This window comes from Cupressus sempervirens, chromosome 2 (genome assembly GCF_028749045.1).
Source record: "Cupressus sempervirens isolate cs-2001-9-10 chromosome 2, ASM2874904v1, whole genome shotgun sequence".
Lineage (NCBI taxonomy): Eukaryota > Viridiplantae > Streptophyta > Pinopsida > Cupressales > Cupressaceae > Cupressus > Cupressus sempervirens.
This window is the reverse complement of record NC_143119.1, coordinates 310,256,672-310,275,376: the sequence shown is the minus strand read 5'-3', so window position 1 is coordinate 310,275,376 and position 18,705 is coordinate 310,256,672. Positions and strand designations below refer to the sequence as shown.

The window sequence follows — 18,705 nt, the reverse complement described above, 5'->3', positions numbered from 1 at the left end:
CCTTTAGAATTCCTATCTGGTGGCTTTGTCCAATGATGGCTTCTTGGGTGGAGGTTTATTATCTTTGTCCCTCGGAAATACCGATGGCTTGGAATGTGAGTAACTTAGCGAGGATGATGCCAATGATGATGCCATACTCTATGCCTTCTTAATGGCCTCCGATAGGGTGGTAGGATTGAACCTCTTTACCCAACCTTTTAGTGGTTCTATTTGTCTGTCCATGAAGAGCACTATCCATCTTCTTTCAGAAATGTCCGTGACCAAAATAGAGTTTTTGAAATTCCACAATGTACTAGTCGACTGATCCAGTTTGTCTTAGTTATGCCAAATCTTTGAAATTGAGTTTCGGATCTCTACCATCAAATCGATCTATCAATCTCTCAGTGAATTTCGCATAAGTATTTATTTGATCATACCCTAGTCTGATGGTGCCGTAATGCCACCATTCATGTGCTACTCCCTCCAAGTGCAATGTCGCAAATTTAATTGCTTCTTCTTTTGGCATGGGATAAAGTTGGAAGTAAGTATCGGCCTTCATTACCCACACTTGCGCATATATCGATTTGGATTTGTCAAATGGAGACAAATTTACTTTACTCGACTTCCTCCTGAGATCATCATTAAAATATCCTCTGTTTCCACCTCTCGAATATCTCATTTTGAGATCTGCATAATCTTTGTAGGATATATCTCCAAAATTCGCATTCTTCTAGTCTTCTCTCAGCTGTTCTTGCATTTCTTCAAAGATCGGCTGCTTCCCTCCAGGTGGTGTCTCCGTCCATGGGGGAAAAGATAGCATGGAAGGTCGAGAGCGTGCTGGATGAAGGTTTGCTTTACTTGACAACAAGTTTGCACTGTGACCATTTTGTTCTCCGGATATTTTATTCTCTGCCAATTTCTTGAGAGTCTCTTCCATGATTCACTGAGTATCATTCATTTGTGCTTGATTCTTCGCAAGTTCTCTCAGTAGTGTCACGAGTTTGGCAGTTGTGGGTTCCGGTTCAATGGCCATTATATCAATGGAATGGGTTCTTTTCTTCCAGCTATAAACTCTCATTCACTATCCACAGGCTGGTAGGATCGAAGCTCTAATACCACTGTGATGTTCTGACTTGATAATTTACACCAACCAATAGCACAATACAGAGACACCGAGGTTAGTCGAATGCAAGCAGACCATATCTTATTGGGGTGGTAGGTATGTAGGCCGTATGACTTGAGGTAGAGGACTGTACGGTGGAGTGGAAGATAATGGGCTGTATGGTGATGTGGGCTTACTTGTATGGTGAAGGGTGTATGGAGATGAGGCCGTACAACAGTCAAGGGAAGGTCATACAAGAGTCAAATGGGAGATCATACGATAGCCCAAGGGAGGCCGTATGGTAGTTAGAATTGTAGTACGGTGGTTGGTTTGGGATGAGATGTATGGTGAGTATGGCTGAAGGGGTGCCTTGTTAGGTAAGGATGTGGCAAGAGTGGATGGTATATGGAGGAAAGTGACAAACTATTTTCGCTACGCTTGAGTATTTTATGCATCCACATAGGAAGATCACTTGTTAATAATTTGCAGATGATTGTACATAGAGAAACAACAATAACACTTCAAATTTGCCAGATATAAAAATGCTGCTCCAATTTGCCAAATCTGAGCCAAACTATACAAATGGAATAAGGTGAGGTTGAATCCCATTGAAACTGAAAGAGCCAAGTAGGAAAGGTCTTTCACTTCCGTAATGGTGAACAATAGAGAACTCCAACAGAAATTCACAATACAGAAAAATAATCCAAATTTGCATACCTAATTGACTACCTACAAGCCGTGCTTAAATACCTGTCGTGGAAAACTTTCCGTGGGTGTACAAAGATAGCCGGTGGCAACAAAAACTATGGAAACAAGACAAAAATGGGTTTGAGATATATTAAATCAATGGACCCATTAACAACAGTTAGATTAATGATTTATTTTTTATAACGGGAACTTTACACACGAGATGTCACCCACCCCAGTATTGCTCCAGCTTGAGGGCTCTTAACTATGGAGTTTCCTCCATGGTTAAAACTACTCTTTTTGAGTCAATTTCATTGATCCCATGTTTCATGAGTAGTGGTTCATAGAACCCATCTCTCATGACAATGAATGCAACACTTAACACGCATTGGATCTAGGTGATGCTCACAGTGGTGAAGCACCAGGACTTCTCGGGAGGTCACCCATCCCAGTAGTATTCCAGCTTGAGTGCTCTTTACTATGGAGTTTCCTCCATGGTTAAACCCACCCTGCTTGGAACCCCATTTATAAAACCTTCAACGAGTGTTGTGCCTTATGAACCATTCATTAAAAGCCCCTCAAGCTCATCATTTGATAAGTAGGGTATTTTCCATAGCAAGTCAAATTGTGATATTGCTATCAGGATTTAACTATGTAGTTTATTGAGGCAAACTCATGGACCGCATGTTTCATGAGTAGTCACATAACCCATCTCTCATGACAATGAATGCAACACTTATGTCATGCCCAAAATATAAGGGTAAAAACACACACAACAAATATATTTTTTTTTTTTCACAATCAATTAAAACACTAAGGTCGACAAAGGTTTAGATGTTGAGCTACAATGGATTTAATTGTTAGAGGGGTTTAAGATTCAGATAGTCACAGGTACTGTGAAGCTAAATGCAAGACCACGATAGATAATTAACAGGGTTATGACACAGTCTGGTCATTCCGTAAAAGAGATTATTTGGGTGAACTGGAAGTCTCTTAGTAAATCCATAATGAAATTAAATGACTAATCTATTTAACTAAAGTCATAATCCAGCAATTTGTTTTAATGATACAACTTAATTACGAGTAATATACCACTAACCCTAAAGATGATCTAATTGGCTAGTCCCTCTTATTAACTTAATAACTTGATCGACATTACAATCTAAACCATTAACCATATAAGGGAATCCGAAACTCTAGAAGATCAAATAAAAATTTTACTATACAACCAAGCTAACTACGTGTATAACTTTAATCAAAACCTAAACTAACTCATTAACTTATCATTTACAATTGAAATTGATGTCTAGAATAAATTCAAAAATCTATAATTTAATCTAACTTCATTTGAACTATCATAAATTTAAATCCACATTAATAAAGCCCATATTAAAATCAATCTAACCCTGTTCACGATAGTATAAAACTAATTAATAAAACATTAAAATTATTATAGTTAAAGTATACTAGCTTCAAGTTAAACTTTTTAAATTAAAACTAATATTGATATTCTAATATCTAAATCATTATTTAATATCAACATCATTACTTAACATAAATATAATACATTACCTCTTAATACCATCAAGATTTCAAATCTAGTTGATAGATTAATGCCATACTTAATTTAAAATATTATCAATCTAAAACTACTAAACATCTTTACTAACCTAGATTACATTCTATATACTACACTTATGCAACATGTAATACTAAACTAAATTCAAAAAAAAACTTTATTTAAAATCTACTTACTAATCTAGTTAGCAATTTAATGCTTAAACTCATTTAACAACTATTAATAAAATTATCTAAAAACAACAATCAAGTCCTATACTAACCTAGTCTACCTACCAACTAGCAACTACACTTCACAAAAGAAAAAAAAAAAAAAAAAACAATTATAATACTAAATTACCCCCTAATCTAATACATACTCCTACCCCCTATGCCAAGTGGGCTGACCCAAGGGACAGCGTGTTGCCCCACGTCCTGACAAGCTGACGCGGGCCTGTCCAAGCGCAGGTCTGTCCCCACTGATGATGCGTGAGGGGTGGTGAAGCCTAGAACCAGCGCATGGTAAGGAGTTATATGGGTGGGTAAAGTGTTAAAGTTATATATATTTTTTAAGAGACTTACCTTGCTCTCCCCTAATGACATGACATGTCATTAGTGGTACGAAAGACCACAGTACCTCTAGCCCACGCCTAGCCCTTAATGTGATAGAAGAATAAGGTAAGAGAATGGGGGGGGGGGGGGGAGAGTTAAGTTGGTGAAGTTTTTTAAATTTTCCTTTTATTTTTATTTCTATTTTAATGAATAGATATGATGACTTAGGTAAGTACCTTAACTCTCTTGTCACAAGGAGTTTTAATGCAAAAGTTTTATGGGTGAGATATGTCAACAAGAAGCCCAATGAAATATTTGAATTTCAAATGCAATTAATTTATATTCTTTTAAAAAGATTTAATATTGTTTTTTTATAATTGCAATCTAAAAGGATAATATAGAGAATATTCTCTGTGATTTGGGGGAATTAAAATTTTTCCCATACATTTTCCAGAGAGGTTTTTAACTCCTAGAGATACACATTTTCCTTTAGAAGCCAATTTTGTCTAAGTGTTGACATGATCTGTTTCTTGCCATATATATATATATATATATATATTTGTTATACTAAGAGTGACTTCTGACCAAATGACCACATTGATTCCTTCAACAAACATACCAATACAAGGAAGTGCATAAGGTTATATTTTGTCTCTCTCATGTTAATTGTGTTTTATAAATCATCACATAGCAAGGTATATGTTCCTTTATAATCAGAATTCATGGTGATGCATAGTTCTTAATCAAATTTTGATTGTGTCAATTATGAATTTTAACAAGAGAGATAACTTTGTGATCACAACGTAGGATTTTTATTTCCTCTTAATACTTAAACATCAAATTGGGAACTTCAACATATCAAATTGCTTTTTCATTAACATAATTGAAAACTTGAAAATTCATAATTCAAGACATTATCTATCATTCTATTTTCTCACATACATATGCAAAATTTGAAATCACATGAGAGCAATACAAGGAGGTTTTCACAATCTTTTCCTTTCTTTATTATTTAACCTAGTTCAAGGCTCTATCGGGAAAGAACCAGTAAGAAAATCCGACGTCTTTGCCAATACATCAAAGTTTAAAATACAATTTTACAAATATTACAATTCAATTGAGTTCTCTTCAAGGGCTTTCACAAAAGATCTTTACCAAAGTCTTCAATGCATCAAGGAAACCATGGGAGAGACAAGAACCAACATGAAGGTAAAAGCAACACAATAAGATAAACAATTCAAGCATGCATTCCCAACCCGGTTTTGCATAATCGGTTCAACAATGAACCAAAATAGAGGGGAGGTGGATTTTCTCAATAGGAGATGTCAATCACCATACCATAACATAGCCCTTTCGGGGCCAAAATTCAAGAACTTCCATTTTTCTATAAATGCCCTTTCGGGGCCAATATAACAAGGGTATTCATTTCTTCCCTTCTTCAAGAATTCACAAAACTTTCATACAAGGTATGGGATGACAAGTAGGGGCCCATACACCCTACCCTCTTTACCTCCTCTCACTATGAGAGGAGACTCTACACTATTGAGGTCCAACTAAGGCCCTTCCCTCATACATGGTCACTTCTTCCCTATCCAAGGGTGAGTGATGCCAAAACAATCCCCATGAAATCCCCTCAAAACACAATACATCAAAGCAAGCATGAGAATAACATCCAAAGAAAGACAAGTTAAGATCCCTTCAAATCAACCCCAACACATAAGCAAGCAATACAAAAACAACACAATGCCTAATACATGATTCAAGCAAGATTCAAGTATGACAAATGAAGAAAACAATTCAAAGAAGTGAAGAACTCCTATCTTCACCAAAAGAGTTATGGCAAAATGGTGGTTTGAGAAGAGCTTTTCCTTTTCTTTCTTCAATCTTCCAACTTTCTCCAAGACTAAAGATTGGGTGACAAAACCAAAACTACTCCAAAAATGCCTTTAAGTATGATCCTTAACTCAACTAGACTTCAAGTAACTCAAGATGGAGTTTGAGTCACCAACTCATGAGGAGATAACCAATTTTCGCAATCAACCAAAAATAGGGTTTTTGAGTGACCCTAAAAGTCAACCAAGGAGGCTAAAGGGGTGGAAAGTACTCCCCACCCACATCCTTACCCCTAGGGTACTTATATTTAATGTTTTTAAGCCTTAAGGACTTAATAGAAACAAACAAAAACTAGGAGGATGATAAAACCAAATAACAATCTTTTAAAGATAGACAATGCAAAGATAGCACAAATGAACAAGGGGTTCAGCTCTGTCTTTCCATCAGATTTCCCGGCTAAACTTCTTGCACACTCATTGCACACATCAGTAGTTCAAGCAATACACACACACACGCACACACACACACACACACAGACACATATATAGATAAAACTACGCATCAAGAAATTCATGTAATTTAAAACATCCATTTTTCTACAATTCAATTATTCATCTTATTCTATTCATTATAATTCGAAAAAAATTCAAAGGGTTAGTTTTGCATTCATTCACTTCGTCCTCATACATGTTCATAAAACATTAAATGACGAAAACAAATATCTAAAAGTAAAGCATCATACATCATAAATAGCATAATAATGTTCAGTGCATCAAATAATGTTCTGACATATCGAGTCATGAGTATCAAAATAATAAAGTATCATCGATGCTAGGATGGGTTGGGGCGAGGCCTCACAACTTAACACGCATTGGATCTAGGTGATGCTCACAGAGGTGAAAAATATCACCTCTTATGAATACAAGTGATGCTAAGGGAAATCAGTTCTTAGGTTGATGACCTTTTGAGATTCCTTTATAAAGGATGAGATAAAGCTTATTATTATCAGGACCAGCTTTTATTATTTGCACTTAAACCTAAAGTTGGCTCCTTGTTCCTTTAGATGTTCACTTTTAGTGCTGTGATTTGTATTAAACTTTGGGGGGACGTGACATATGCTGCAATCAACCTACATCACAGGTCAGCATGGACTCAAAAGAATCAAAGATTTCATTAATCTTTGTCCTTGAACAAGCCTTTCAATATAGTGTTATGCAATAAAAGTATTCACTCAAACTTCAAAGGCATCAAATAAAAAATGCTAAGGGCATTTGAAAGCTTATCTACCACAAATAACCCCTAATGAGATTACAAAACACGGGTTTCCTAGGGGCATCCTAGCAGGTTACCTCATAAAGCTCCATGGCCTCGTCTATTTCACTACCCTTCATGAATCCTTCTATGGCTGTTCTATAAAGATAGATCCAAATCGCAGCCTTACTCTAGCCTTTTTGTGAGGAATACCCTTAAATGTTCTTGTTCGGGATGTATCCACAGGATCCTCGGGATGGCAGTGCCATGCCTTGGCTAAAGTTGGGCCTTGTCCTGTCTTGCTTCCATCTCATCCAGTATGGTGAACATTATTTGAATGACTTGGTGACTATGCTATAAATATGTGGGAAAATATAAAATTCGCACTAGGTGACTCACCTAGAAATAACTTAATCCCCTGTATTAAGGAATATTTCATTATTTTTAAATTTTTAATTCCCTGAATATTTCTTTATCAAATACTAATTAATTGAATTTTATGTATACTTATGGTTTGTCAAGTCAAATCTGACTGAGTAATGTGTCTATAATTAAAATTAAAATTCGACTAGTATGTCTACTAAACTCATTCGTTATGCTTCTTATGCATTCTGAGTCCAATTTTTTGAATTTTGTTTGAAAGTTATTGAATTAAATAAGTTGGCGTTTTCCATATTTTCCTGTTAATCTATTGTTTGTACTCTCATTTAGGAATAAATCTGCCATTGCAATAATTTGCATATTCACTTCTATAAATTTGTGAACAAATAAGGCCAATTTTCCTCTACTTGGTAAATTTAGTAGACTCAAGCATTTTATTATTGACAATCCTTACAGTATTGGATCACACTGTGCTACATTGTCAAAGAGAGACAAATGATATAGGGTCTGCAAGATTTTAAATTTTATATTAATTCCAGTTTCGATGTTTTGATCTCCGTGTTTGCCTAGAGCACCTCTCCTTGGCATCACAAGTATGCATTGAACTAATCTTACAGTTCTCATCTCATTCGCCTCTCATTGTGATGATGATTCATCAGATGTGATCTAGAACCTTGATGCAAAAAATAAAGACAATTTTTCCGAAAAGCTTTACAACTCAGACCCATGGACTGTGAATTTATGCGTATAAGTTATTGCTAATCAGTGCTGGATCAACAAAACAGTTTAAAATTGAGCCAAAATAATATTGTAAACCTTTCTTATTAACTAAGAACTGAAAGAAAGGGGTTTCTTGTGCCAACTCTTGATGACAATATTTGATGGTTTTTCATGGTTGTATTTGATATGTGTGCGCCTAGCAATGGTTATGATGTTTACCATTTGTAGTATTGGCTATTTTCCAAAATCTGTTCTTATTTGCAGTTCAAAGCTAACATCGAACAGAATCTTTTGAAAATAAAAAGATTTTGCCTATTAGATGGTATGCATTCCTGCATTTTATAATCTTCTTAAAAATATTAGAAACCTTCTGAAATGTTTGTTTTTGACATTGAACTCCATTATATGATTTTGAAAATGTAGCTTGGCATTCTTTTCAAATTTTGCTAACTGCCCTTTTTCCTCAGGCAACATCCTAATTTTTGTGTCTTTTAATTTTACATTTTGTTAAATACACACCTATTTTTACCTTCTTTGACAATCTAGGCTACAGGAATTAGCTCTACGGATCTTGTTCCATCTGCAGCAGATGCAAATCAATCACAGAATGTTATTTTGGGACCAGATGCTAGAGCTGCAGTCTTGGCATCTCAGTGTTCAGGCACAGGTAACCTATATTATGCAAATTAACAGGGTGCTAATTATTTAGTTTTACTATTATTTGATTTTGAGTGCTTTCTATTTGATCACATAATAGTAGGCATATTAGAAATTGTATTGGCTGCTGACTGACCAATTAAAATCAATTAGATTGATAAGTATAAATACAATGTTTGACTGGAAAGGGTTAAGATCATTCTTGAACACGATTCTTTCGTGAGTAAATAATTAGGAAAAGTATTACATGTCTTTGTGCTGTGGTTTTATGATCATGTCTGAGTAACAGTCTTGTACAGAAAATTGCCGATTCTTATGCTCAGTTGTTTTCTATATCTGTTGAGTGTTGCACTGTTTGCAAGATAATGTCACATAAAAATTCTCATGTATAAAAATCTTTTGCTAGGACATGATTCTTGAGTTCTGGGATTCTTTATATACAGTTTGCATATTCAATAAGCATCCCATTTTACTGGAGTGTGAAGCTCCCATATATTTATAAAGAATCCTTTGATGAGGTCATGTTCAATGAATCAATCATTTATTATGTTTGGCATGTGTGGATGTCTCCCAGATATTGCTGTAGAAGTTTGGTCTCAGTTGGAAAGCTATGCCTTCAAACTTAGTGGTTCTCTGGATCTAGAAAGTTGCTTTCTTCTGACCAAAAAGATTTGGATCAGAAACCTATATGACCCTTCACTCAGTAATTGCATGCCCTGTTGGTTATTGGTTTAGATCCACTCGGGAGACATCTTTTATGGTGCAGTGATTGTGTTCTTAAATTTTGGTCATGCACATTAGATGCTCGCATGCAATAATGTTAAGTTGGCAATCTTGTGAGTTTTAATGCTAGAAAAAATCTTGTGGATAAGGGAGTGTATAAAGATGAAATGCTTTATGATGTAATTACAGGCTTCAGTGAGTGTAACTTGAAATTCAGCTGGTTTTAAGGAATCCAGTCCACTGCTTCAGAAGTTGGTAATGTCATACCAAGTTCCTGCTTCAGAAGTTGGGAATGCCATACTAGAGAAACATCGTTGTTGAGTAGGTTGTGCTGCATTGCATTTTACATGACCATATATTTTTGGGCCCTTTGGGTTTATTCAAAAACTACATGACCATATACACATGATATATGCAGATTAAAATTACAAATGCTGGATAAAAAAGTTATTGAAGACAACCCAATGTTGTTTATGATGTCTTTAGTCAAAGCAGCCTGAGTGTCTTTTCAACATAAATTCTCTTTTTTCCCCAATAATTGCCTAGCCTTTGCTCCTATGTTTGTTTTATTGAAAACTGTGACATATCCTGATTATGTGGAAAACACTTATTTTTCTGTTAATTGCAAGCTTATGTTTGATATTAAGGCCCATTTTGGTCTTCCATCCTTGCCTAACTCACCTGTATATGCTGTTTGGTATCCATCAGATATGTCTACAAGTCATTGCGAAAAGGATTTTTTATGATTTTTTTCCCAAGACTTTTATGTCACAATAGATTAGTTTTGTTCGTTTTGTAGAACTACATTTCTCAAAATCTGAATTATCAAATAATAATAATAAAAAATCATGTCATCTCATTTTTGGATATAAAATCAATCTGATCATAACTAGGATAAATGACTCTCCAGATTATTCATCTTGAAGTTCTACTGTTAAATGATTTAATCATCTGAAAATAAGTTACAACAGTCACCAGACTCACCACAGTGTGCATCAGGAGACTTAGCATTCCTTAATTTGATGAGGTTTGACTTTGAACTGCAAATCCTTTTTTTCATCTTTATATGATGTTCAGAAAGCTTTTTATATTTGATTTTATGTCCATAGGTTCGGGAATCATGTATCATGGAGCTCCAGGAAGCTCTGCTTCAGGACCAATAGGTATTCCAGCACTTCCTCCCAAGCCTAAAGGTGGAGTTTCTCAAGCAAAAACAAACACCAGTGGTTCTTCAAGAGAGCAGTCAGATGATGAGGACCTAGAAGTTGGGCCCAGTGAACAAAGTACAGATCCAGGTGATTTGAAACGTATTAGAAGGTTAGTACAACTACAGCATGCAAAATATGTTCATTTATTATCAGAAAGAGTCCTGCCAATAATTTACAAGAGTTGAAGAGTTATGTGCTTACGAGTGTCTTTTCCGCCCAAGGTGTATGCTTACCAATATATACATATTTATGCTTAAAGAAAAAGAAAGCTGACCTCTATTCCAACTTTTAGATTTGGCATCGGAAGTATTTATTATCTTGACTACTAAACTGATGACGGGTCATTTTCTAATTTCATCCTACATTCATTCTTGTATTTTTGTAATAAACAGTGAAAAAGACTTATAAGTTCTTGTACTGATTGAAAGTGAAAAAGACTTATAAGTTCTTGTACTGATTGAAAAGAACCAATGTTTTTGTTCTAGGGGCCAAAAATAGTCTTAATTTATTAGAATACTAAATTGGACTGGAAATAACAAACACTGTAGTCTGCTATCTGAAAAAAAAAGGCTTTGGTCATCAATTCGTGTCAGACAATGAGTCCATGCCCTGTCATGTGTATTCGAGAAAATATATATTTTCGTTGGAGTGTATTTCTTATTATTAATGTGATAATATTACTTTAATGTTGCTACATTTTTGAGGTTAATAACAGAGTCTGTTGCCTGTTTTCTTATTATTAATGTGATAATATTACTTTAATATTGCCGGTTATGAACTACTAGTTGTGTCGGTTGTGCAGGTATCTGTGTCTGTGCCATGGTGTAGTAAGTTCTGAAACAGGGTTCAGCTACCAAACTATGCTTGCTCGTTCGGTGTGTGGGGAAAGAATGGAGTGTGATTACCCTATGCTCGTGCTTCTTCGACACCTCTAGCCATGTTGGTTCCCTCTTCACTCTGCACCGATTCTCCACCGGTGGTGTGCGAGACAAGTTAATGAACTCCTCCCTTGTTTCCTCGATCCAACTTAGTCTTTTCTGTGTCTCTTCTATCAAGTCCTCACTACTTCTCACCCACCTACGGTGAGGCGATCCATGTTCTCTGTCGGTCAATATACCTCCTGTGGTCACCCTCCATGACACCACCATGGTCCCCTTTGGCGAGTTGCCTGAGCCTTTGCCTCCGTTCGGCTTGTTGCGTGAGGATTACAGCCTAATGTGCAGTGTGTACAAGATCATTTTGAGCTTTTCCATTTCTATATTTATTTAATTGGTCTGGCATCAATTCAAAACATCATAAATAACAAAGAACACTTTTTATTTATTTATTTATAATCTCCGTACATCACGAGTTGTCTATGCCACCATTACAGTTACAAGTGCTTCGTTCTTGGATACGCACACAGGGTATAAAGCTTAATTGGATACTCATAGAATGGAGCACTCATAGGATAAGATTAATTGAATTTCTTTCGTTGTTATGATCATGCTTAAAGCTTATTGAAAAACTAGTTTCCATGAATATAGAAGATGATAGATGCGGAGGGAATGTATAAAATCTCAAGATACACAATACAATGAGATGGAAACAAGTTATTGATTATAATATGCATACAGTTGTGCCGAAGCTAACACCTTTCATTTGGAGGTGTTGGCTTTGATCTGGATTTTTAAGTTAAATAGAATAGAGAACATGAGGTTGCATTTTTGGCCCAAATTGGCAAGGAGGAAAAGGTGAAAAGAAGAAAGAGTGCATGGATAAAATAAGATATCGAATAAATTGGATAGAGGCATGCAAGAGTATCCATATACTAATGAGGAAATCAAAGAAATGTGTGAGTGAGAGAGAGAAAGAGAAGGCAAACACATGGACAAAGCAACTTGGGAGAACAAGAGAGTATTATGTTAGAAAATCCTACTCCTGACCATAACTAACATAACTATATAGGAATGGAAATAAAATAGAAAGTGAAAATGTTAACAACTTAGTTAAGGACTAGCGTGCATCTTCTTAGCTGTGAAACCAAAAGGTTGAAAACACCCAAGAAAGACTAGGGTAATGGAATACGCTATGTTTGAACTTTGGTGTTAGTGGAAACAAAATGGCACGACATCACAAAATTTGTAGCTTACAAAGATATATAGATCAATTTCACTGATTACCTTGTTTGAAGAGGAAATGGTAATAAGAATGGACTATTTGATCAAGATTCACAACAGAAGATCTAAGATCAAGAATAACCTAGATGCTAGTCAGACTTAATATAGGCAGACCACCTATTGTGGCTTTCAGCTTATGTGCACAACAATGCCATATGACATCCTAGGCAGCTATAGATTGCTTAGTTGTGTGGATGTTATAAAAAACTTACATTTGTTCTTTCATACTTGAAGTCTTCATAAAGAGGACAATTTGTTACAAAACAAAATAAACAAAAGAGTTTCAAGAGTAAATGATTTACAAATATGGGAGCTTGATAGGTATGAATGTTTTAGGTGGGTATTAACATTTGACAAAATGAACATCTTAATGCTTTTTTTAGTAGAAATGTAGGAAATCAGAAATTAATGAAGGTGGAGGTAGTTAAACTTGACATCGTTACCAATACCATTGGTCAAATGGAAGCGACTATATGTGGGATGGACTTGGTAGTAAAATTGAATATAACAGTCAATATTGGCATGCTAATTAATACCACTGGAAGCAACTATGGTAGTACTTATTTTTGTTCCCTTTGCATGTGAATGCTAAAAATCTAGAAATTTAATATTTTAAAAAATTAATAAAATGGTAACAAGACCTCCCAGCCCCACTCAACTTGGAAGCTACCAAGTCTTTGCAACTTAAAGTACGTCCCTTGATGTTTGTCTCATCAGGCTTAGTGGATGGTGAACAAAAAAGTGGCTGACATTTGCAGCAAGGAATATTTGAAAGTTTTGAAGCCAAAAGAGAGAGGTGACCAAAGTGAAGAAAGTTTGATTGTCGCAAACACTCACTATAGTTGGTAGTGATACAAACTTGTACATAGGGTGATGTGTTCATATAAGTAAAAACCATTTTGTTTTGACATCACATGTGAGTGGTTTGGATGTAGCAGCTATGACATGCCTACTAAACGATAAGCTAAAGAAAAGAAGTCATGGCCTTTTTCGCATCCACTGACTTTTACCCATGTAGAAGGAAGACATGTAATAACCCCAACCAGTTATAACTTTGTCAAACACCCAAATCTTTTATAATTCAGTTGTTTGACATTTTGTCAAACACTTTGCAAGCAAGCTTTGATACCACTATAAAAACGCTATGTATGATCTGATAGAAATTTTGGTGCCAATTGAAAAAAGTTGATAGGTTTCTTGTTTTTATTAGAATTAATTTTCAGAATACATTAAAAGTGCAGGAGGAATGTGTTGATGTCAGTTTTGTACCACTACATAACATATAGCAATTGAATACTTGATATGGAATATCAAACACTCAACCCTCTCTTGAAAAGTAAATACTCATGAAGAACATGAGAGAACTCCAAGGTTCCTTACACTTGTGGATACTAACTCAGTTATATTAATGTGATTTGCTGGTTAATCACGTAGGTGAGCTTACGTTATTCATTCGAAAATAACTTGGTGGTATTTCGCTTTGCTTGACTTGTTCTTTTCTCCTTGATCACTTTCACTTTCAACTACTTCTACCACTAATTGCTTACTGCTCTACTACTCCTGTGAATGAAGAAATTAGCAAATGGACGGGGATCCAACCAATTGAAAGCTTGCCAGCGGCGCTACCTCCATTGGTGCAATGATTCTAAGGGATACTCTTAGGATTTTCACACTAACACCTATTTTCCAACCCAACTTGAAGTACAAGTGGAAAGATGAAATGCAAGTAGAACTTTGGGAGCAATTGGACTAGATCACCACAGAAAGCTTCAACAGTGATTTATGCAGTGAAAAGAAGAACAAAAAGAAAAAGAAAGAAGTTCTTCCTTATCTGAAAATAGGTGTGTGCCATTGCAGTCAAAATAGTTATGGTTGTTTTCAACACAAAGGAAAACATAAATCCATTACAAAATTCAAAAGCTACTCTGATAGAAAGCAATTTTCTTCTAAACCATTCAAGAAATCAAAGCACCGGAAAACCTTTCTGAGGAACCAAAGTAAAGTGCACAGAAAGAATTTTACTCTTACATGCTATATATGTAAAGGAGCGCACTATGCAAACAAATGTCCTAATAAGGATAAAAGGAATTCTAAAAGGGTCTGCACTTTAACAGAGGCAAATCTGGACTCTTTGCCTCTTATAGAAATTCAAGTACCTTCAGATTCTGAAGATATCAGTCTAATTGAAAGTTCAAGTGAAGAAGATGATCAGGATGACATATAGGTCCGACATATTGTACAAAAACAACATCCTGGAGAATTCTTTTCTTTAGACGATTCACCATCTGAATCTAAAATTTCATTCATGTGTTTTATGTTTCGACAATATTCATATTAAGCTGGACATGGACAGTCAATCACCCAGAGTAACCCTCAATGGTTAACTCTGACTCTTGAAGAACAACTTTAGCGGCTGGCCATTAAAGCTTTACAACTTGAGGCTCGAAAGTTTAATTTTCTAACTCCTTTTCAACACCAATGAGTCTTTGCTGATTTAGCAAAACTTGAAGAAGAACGCCAGAAGTTGTTGGAAGAATATCCTGAGCTCTATGAATCCCCAACTACTACAAAAGAAGAAGATGAAGATGATCAAGAGGTCATTCGACTATTTTCTAGAGCATCACATGAGTATGTCTCTCATCCTCTTGCTGAAAAAGTTTTTGCCAAAAATTCAAGGAAAGAATGGTTATCCAATCAACTTGCTTTTTTGTACAATGTTAAAAATGATGTTCTCAAGGAGATAGGAAGTATCCAGAAGGAATTACAAGAGTATAATGTCATTACCAGTTCTTGTAATACTTTTGACAAACTTCTTGTTAAATTGGAACAAATTCAGGAACTACATAAGGCTACATCTGAACCTGAGTCTAAACACCCTGTTTCACCACAACATCAGACTCCACCCTCTAGTCAAGCCTTTGCCTATCTTAAGGGAGTTTCAAATCCTTGCCCAACCTTTTAGCTGACTATTAAATTGCCTGGAATAAAACGCTATACACTCTGTGCTCTCCTTGATTCCGGTGCTGATTGTAACCTCGCTCGATCACAATGTTTCTCATCAGATTGTTGGTTACCTACTTCTACTAGTATTCATTTTGTGTCTCACACTAATAATCCTATCCGCTTCCAAGCTCATATTCCTATTCTTTTCCCTCTCAACTCTATACTGTCACCTTTTTACAGTTCCCTGTTGACCAATATGATTGCATTATTGGCAGCCATACTCTGCAAGCTTGTAGTCCATATACTGTTGGTTTATTTGGCACTACCACTACCTTCAAATTTTGCTGTCCCCGAGGTTAATGAGACCTGTGCCTATTCGCCAAAGCTAGCTTTGCCTCTTGCTCCAAAGCTTGTTCCACTTGGTTCTCCTATCTGGTTTGCCAATCAGTCTTTTTCCACTTGGGGAGAGCTTGAGCAAATTCAACATGATTTTGCCAACACAGTTCTTACCAAAGGCCTACAAAAATATACTAGAACTTTTGAGTGTTCTTTACCAATGAAGAAGGATGAGCATGGGAAAGAACTCGTTCCAAAAAGCAAAGCTAATTATATAATCCTCTCTAGAGCAGAACAAAAGTTATGTGAGAAAGAAATAGCTGACTTGCTAAGCAAAGCCATCATTAGGCCTAGTTCGAGCCTTTTCTCTTGTCATGCCATGTATGTTCCCAAAAAAGATGAGAATGGAAATGAATTGGTTGAAAAACGTTTAGTGGTTAATTACAAGCCACTCAATGCTTGCCTAGAAAGCAATCGGCATCCCTTACCCATTAAGGATTACATCTGGAAAATAATACAAAGATGCAATGTATTTAGCAAATTTGATCTTACCAAAGGTTTTTGGCAAATCAGGTTGAATGAGAAAGATATAAGTTTGCTTTTTTTGTACCACAAGGATTGCTTGAATGGAATGTACTTCCATTCGGAATGAAAGCAACACCATCTATCTTTCAGGGATTTATGGATCACATTTTTGCACTTTATGCTAAATTTATCCAGCCATATATTGATGATAGCCTAATTTACAGTCAAGACAATAAGTTACATATGGAACACTTTCCTTTCTATCTATCAAACACATGGTCTGTGTCTGAACCCTATCAAATTAAGTTGGTGTACCAAAAGTCTAATTTCTATTGGTACTCGCATAGAACCAAATGGGAAGATTTATCCTTAAGATCATTTGTTGAAAGCCATACAAAAGGTAGAAGTCAAGGATAAGAAAAGTCTACAAAGATTTTTGGAATGAATGCTAGTAGAAGTAGGTAACAAACAATCTGATGGGAAACATTGTGATCAAGCGAGGTTACAATCAGCACCGGAATCAAGGAGAGCACAGATTGTATAGGGTTTTATTATAGGCAGTTTAATAGTCAGCAAAAAGACTGGGCAAGGATTTGAAACTCCCTTAAGATAGGCAAAGGCTTAACTAGAGGGTGGAGTTTGATGCTGTGGTGAAACAGGGTGTTCAGACTCAGGTTCAGATGTAGTCTTATGTAGTTCTTGAGTTTGTTCTAGTTCAACAAACTACAAACAAACAATAATGTTTGTATGTACAATACATTCCTTGAAGGTTTCCCTATGCAGCTTCAATTCAAACAATCCTTGTGGTACAAAAAAAAGAAGACTTATATCTATCTTTCTCATTCAACCTGATTTGCCAAAAACCTTTGGTAAGATCAAATTTACTAAATACATTGCTTCCTTGTATTCTTTGCCAGATGTAATCCTTCCTGGGTAAGGGATGTTGGTTGCTTTCTAGACAGGCATTAAGTGGGTTGTAATTAACCACTAAGCATTTTTCAGCCAATTCATTTCCATTCTCATCTTTTTTGGGAACATACATGGCATGATAAGAGAAAGGGCTTGAACTAGGTCTGATGATGGCTTTTCTTAGCAAGTCAGCTATTTCTTTCTCACATAACTCTTGTTTTGCACTGGAGAGGATTATATAATTAGCTTTGCTTTTTGGAATGAGTTCTTTCCCATGCTCATTCTTCTTCATTGGTAAAGAGCACTCAAAAGTTCTAGTATATTTTTGTAGGTCTTTGGTAAGGATTGTATTGGCAAAATCATGTTGAATTTACTCAAGCTCTCCCTGGGTGGAAAAAGACTGGTTGGCAAACTAGAGACGAGAACCAGGTGGAATGAACTTCGGAGCATGAGGCAAAGCGAGCTTCGACAAATAGGCACGGGTCTCATTAATCTAAGGGACAAAGCCAAATTTGAAGGTTATAGTAGTGCCAGATAAACCAACAGTATATGGACTCCAGTCTTGCAGAGTATGGCTGCCAATAATGCAATCATATTGGTCAACAGGAAACTGTAAAAAGGTGGCAGTATAGAGTTGAGAGGGGAAAAGAATAGAAATATGAGCTTGGAAGCGGATAAGATTATTAGAGTAAGACACAGAATGAATACTAGTAGAAGTAGGTGACCAACAATTTGATGGGAAACATTGTGATCGAGCGAGGTTACAATCAACACTGGAATCAAGGAGAGCACAGAGTGTATAGGGTTTTATTCCAGGCAGTTTAATAGTCAGCAAAAAGGCTGGGCAAGGATTTGAAACTCCCTTAAGATAGGCAAAGGCTTGACTAGAGGGTAGAGTCTGATGCTGTGGTGAAACAGGGTGTTTAGACTCAAGTTCAGATGTAGCTTTATGTAGTTCCTGAGTTTGTTCCAGTTCAACAAGAAGTTTTTCAAAAGCATTAAGAGAACTGGTACTGGCATTATATTGTTGTAATTCCTTCTGGATACTTCCTATCTCCTTGAGAACATCATTTTTAACATTGTACAAAAAAGCAAGTCGATTGGGTAACCATTCTTTCCTTGAATTTTTGGCAAAAACTTTTTCACAGAGAGGATGAGAGACATACCCAAGTGATGGTCTGGA

At 35.9% G+C, this 18,705-nt stretch overlaps 1 protein-coding gene across 1 annotated transcript in view; it reads left to right on the top strand.

The window, feature by feature from the left end:
- Nucleotides 1-18,705, top strand: part of LOC149572331 (light-inducible protein CPRF2-like) — a 109,438-nt gene that overhangs the window by 46,125 nt on the left and 44,608 nt on the right. The window contains exons 2-3 of the mRNA XM_089813532.1: nt 8,609-8,729; nt 10,552-10,759. Coding sequence (XP_089669658.1) covers nt 8,609-8,729; nt 10,552-10,759 — 329 coding nt within the window. The remainder of the gene's footprint in view (nt 1-8,608; nt 8,730-10,551; nt 10,760-18,705) is intronic.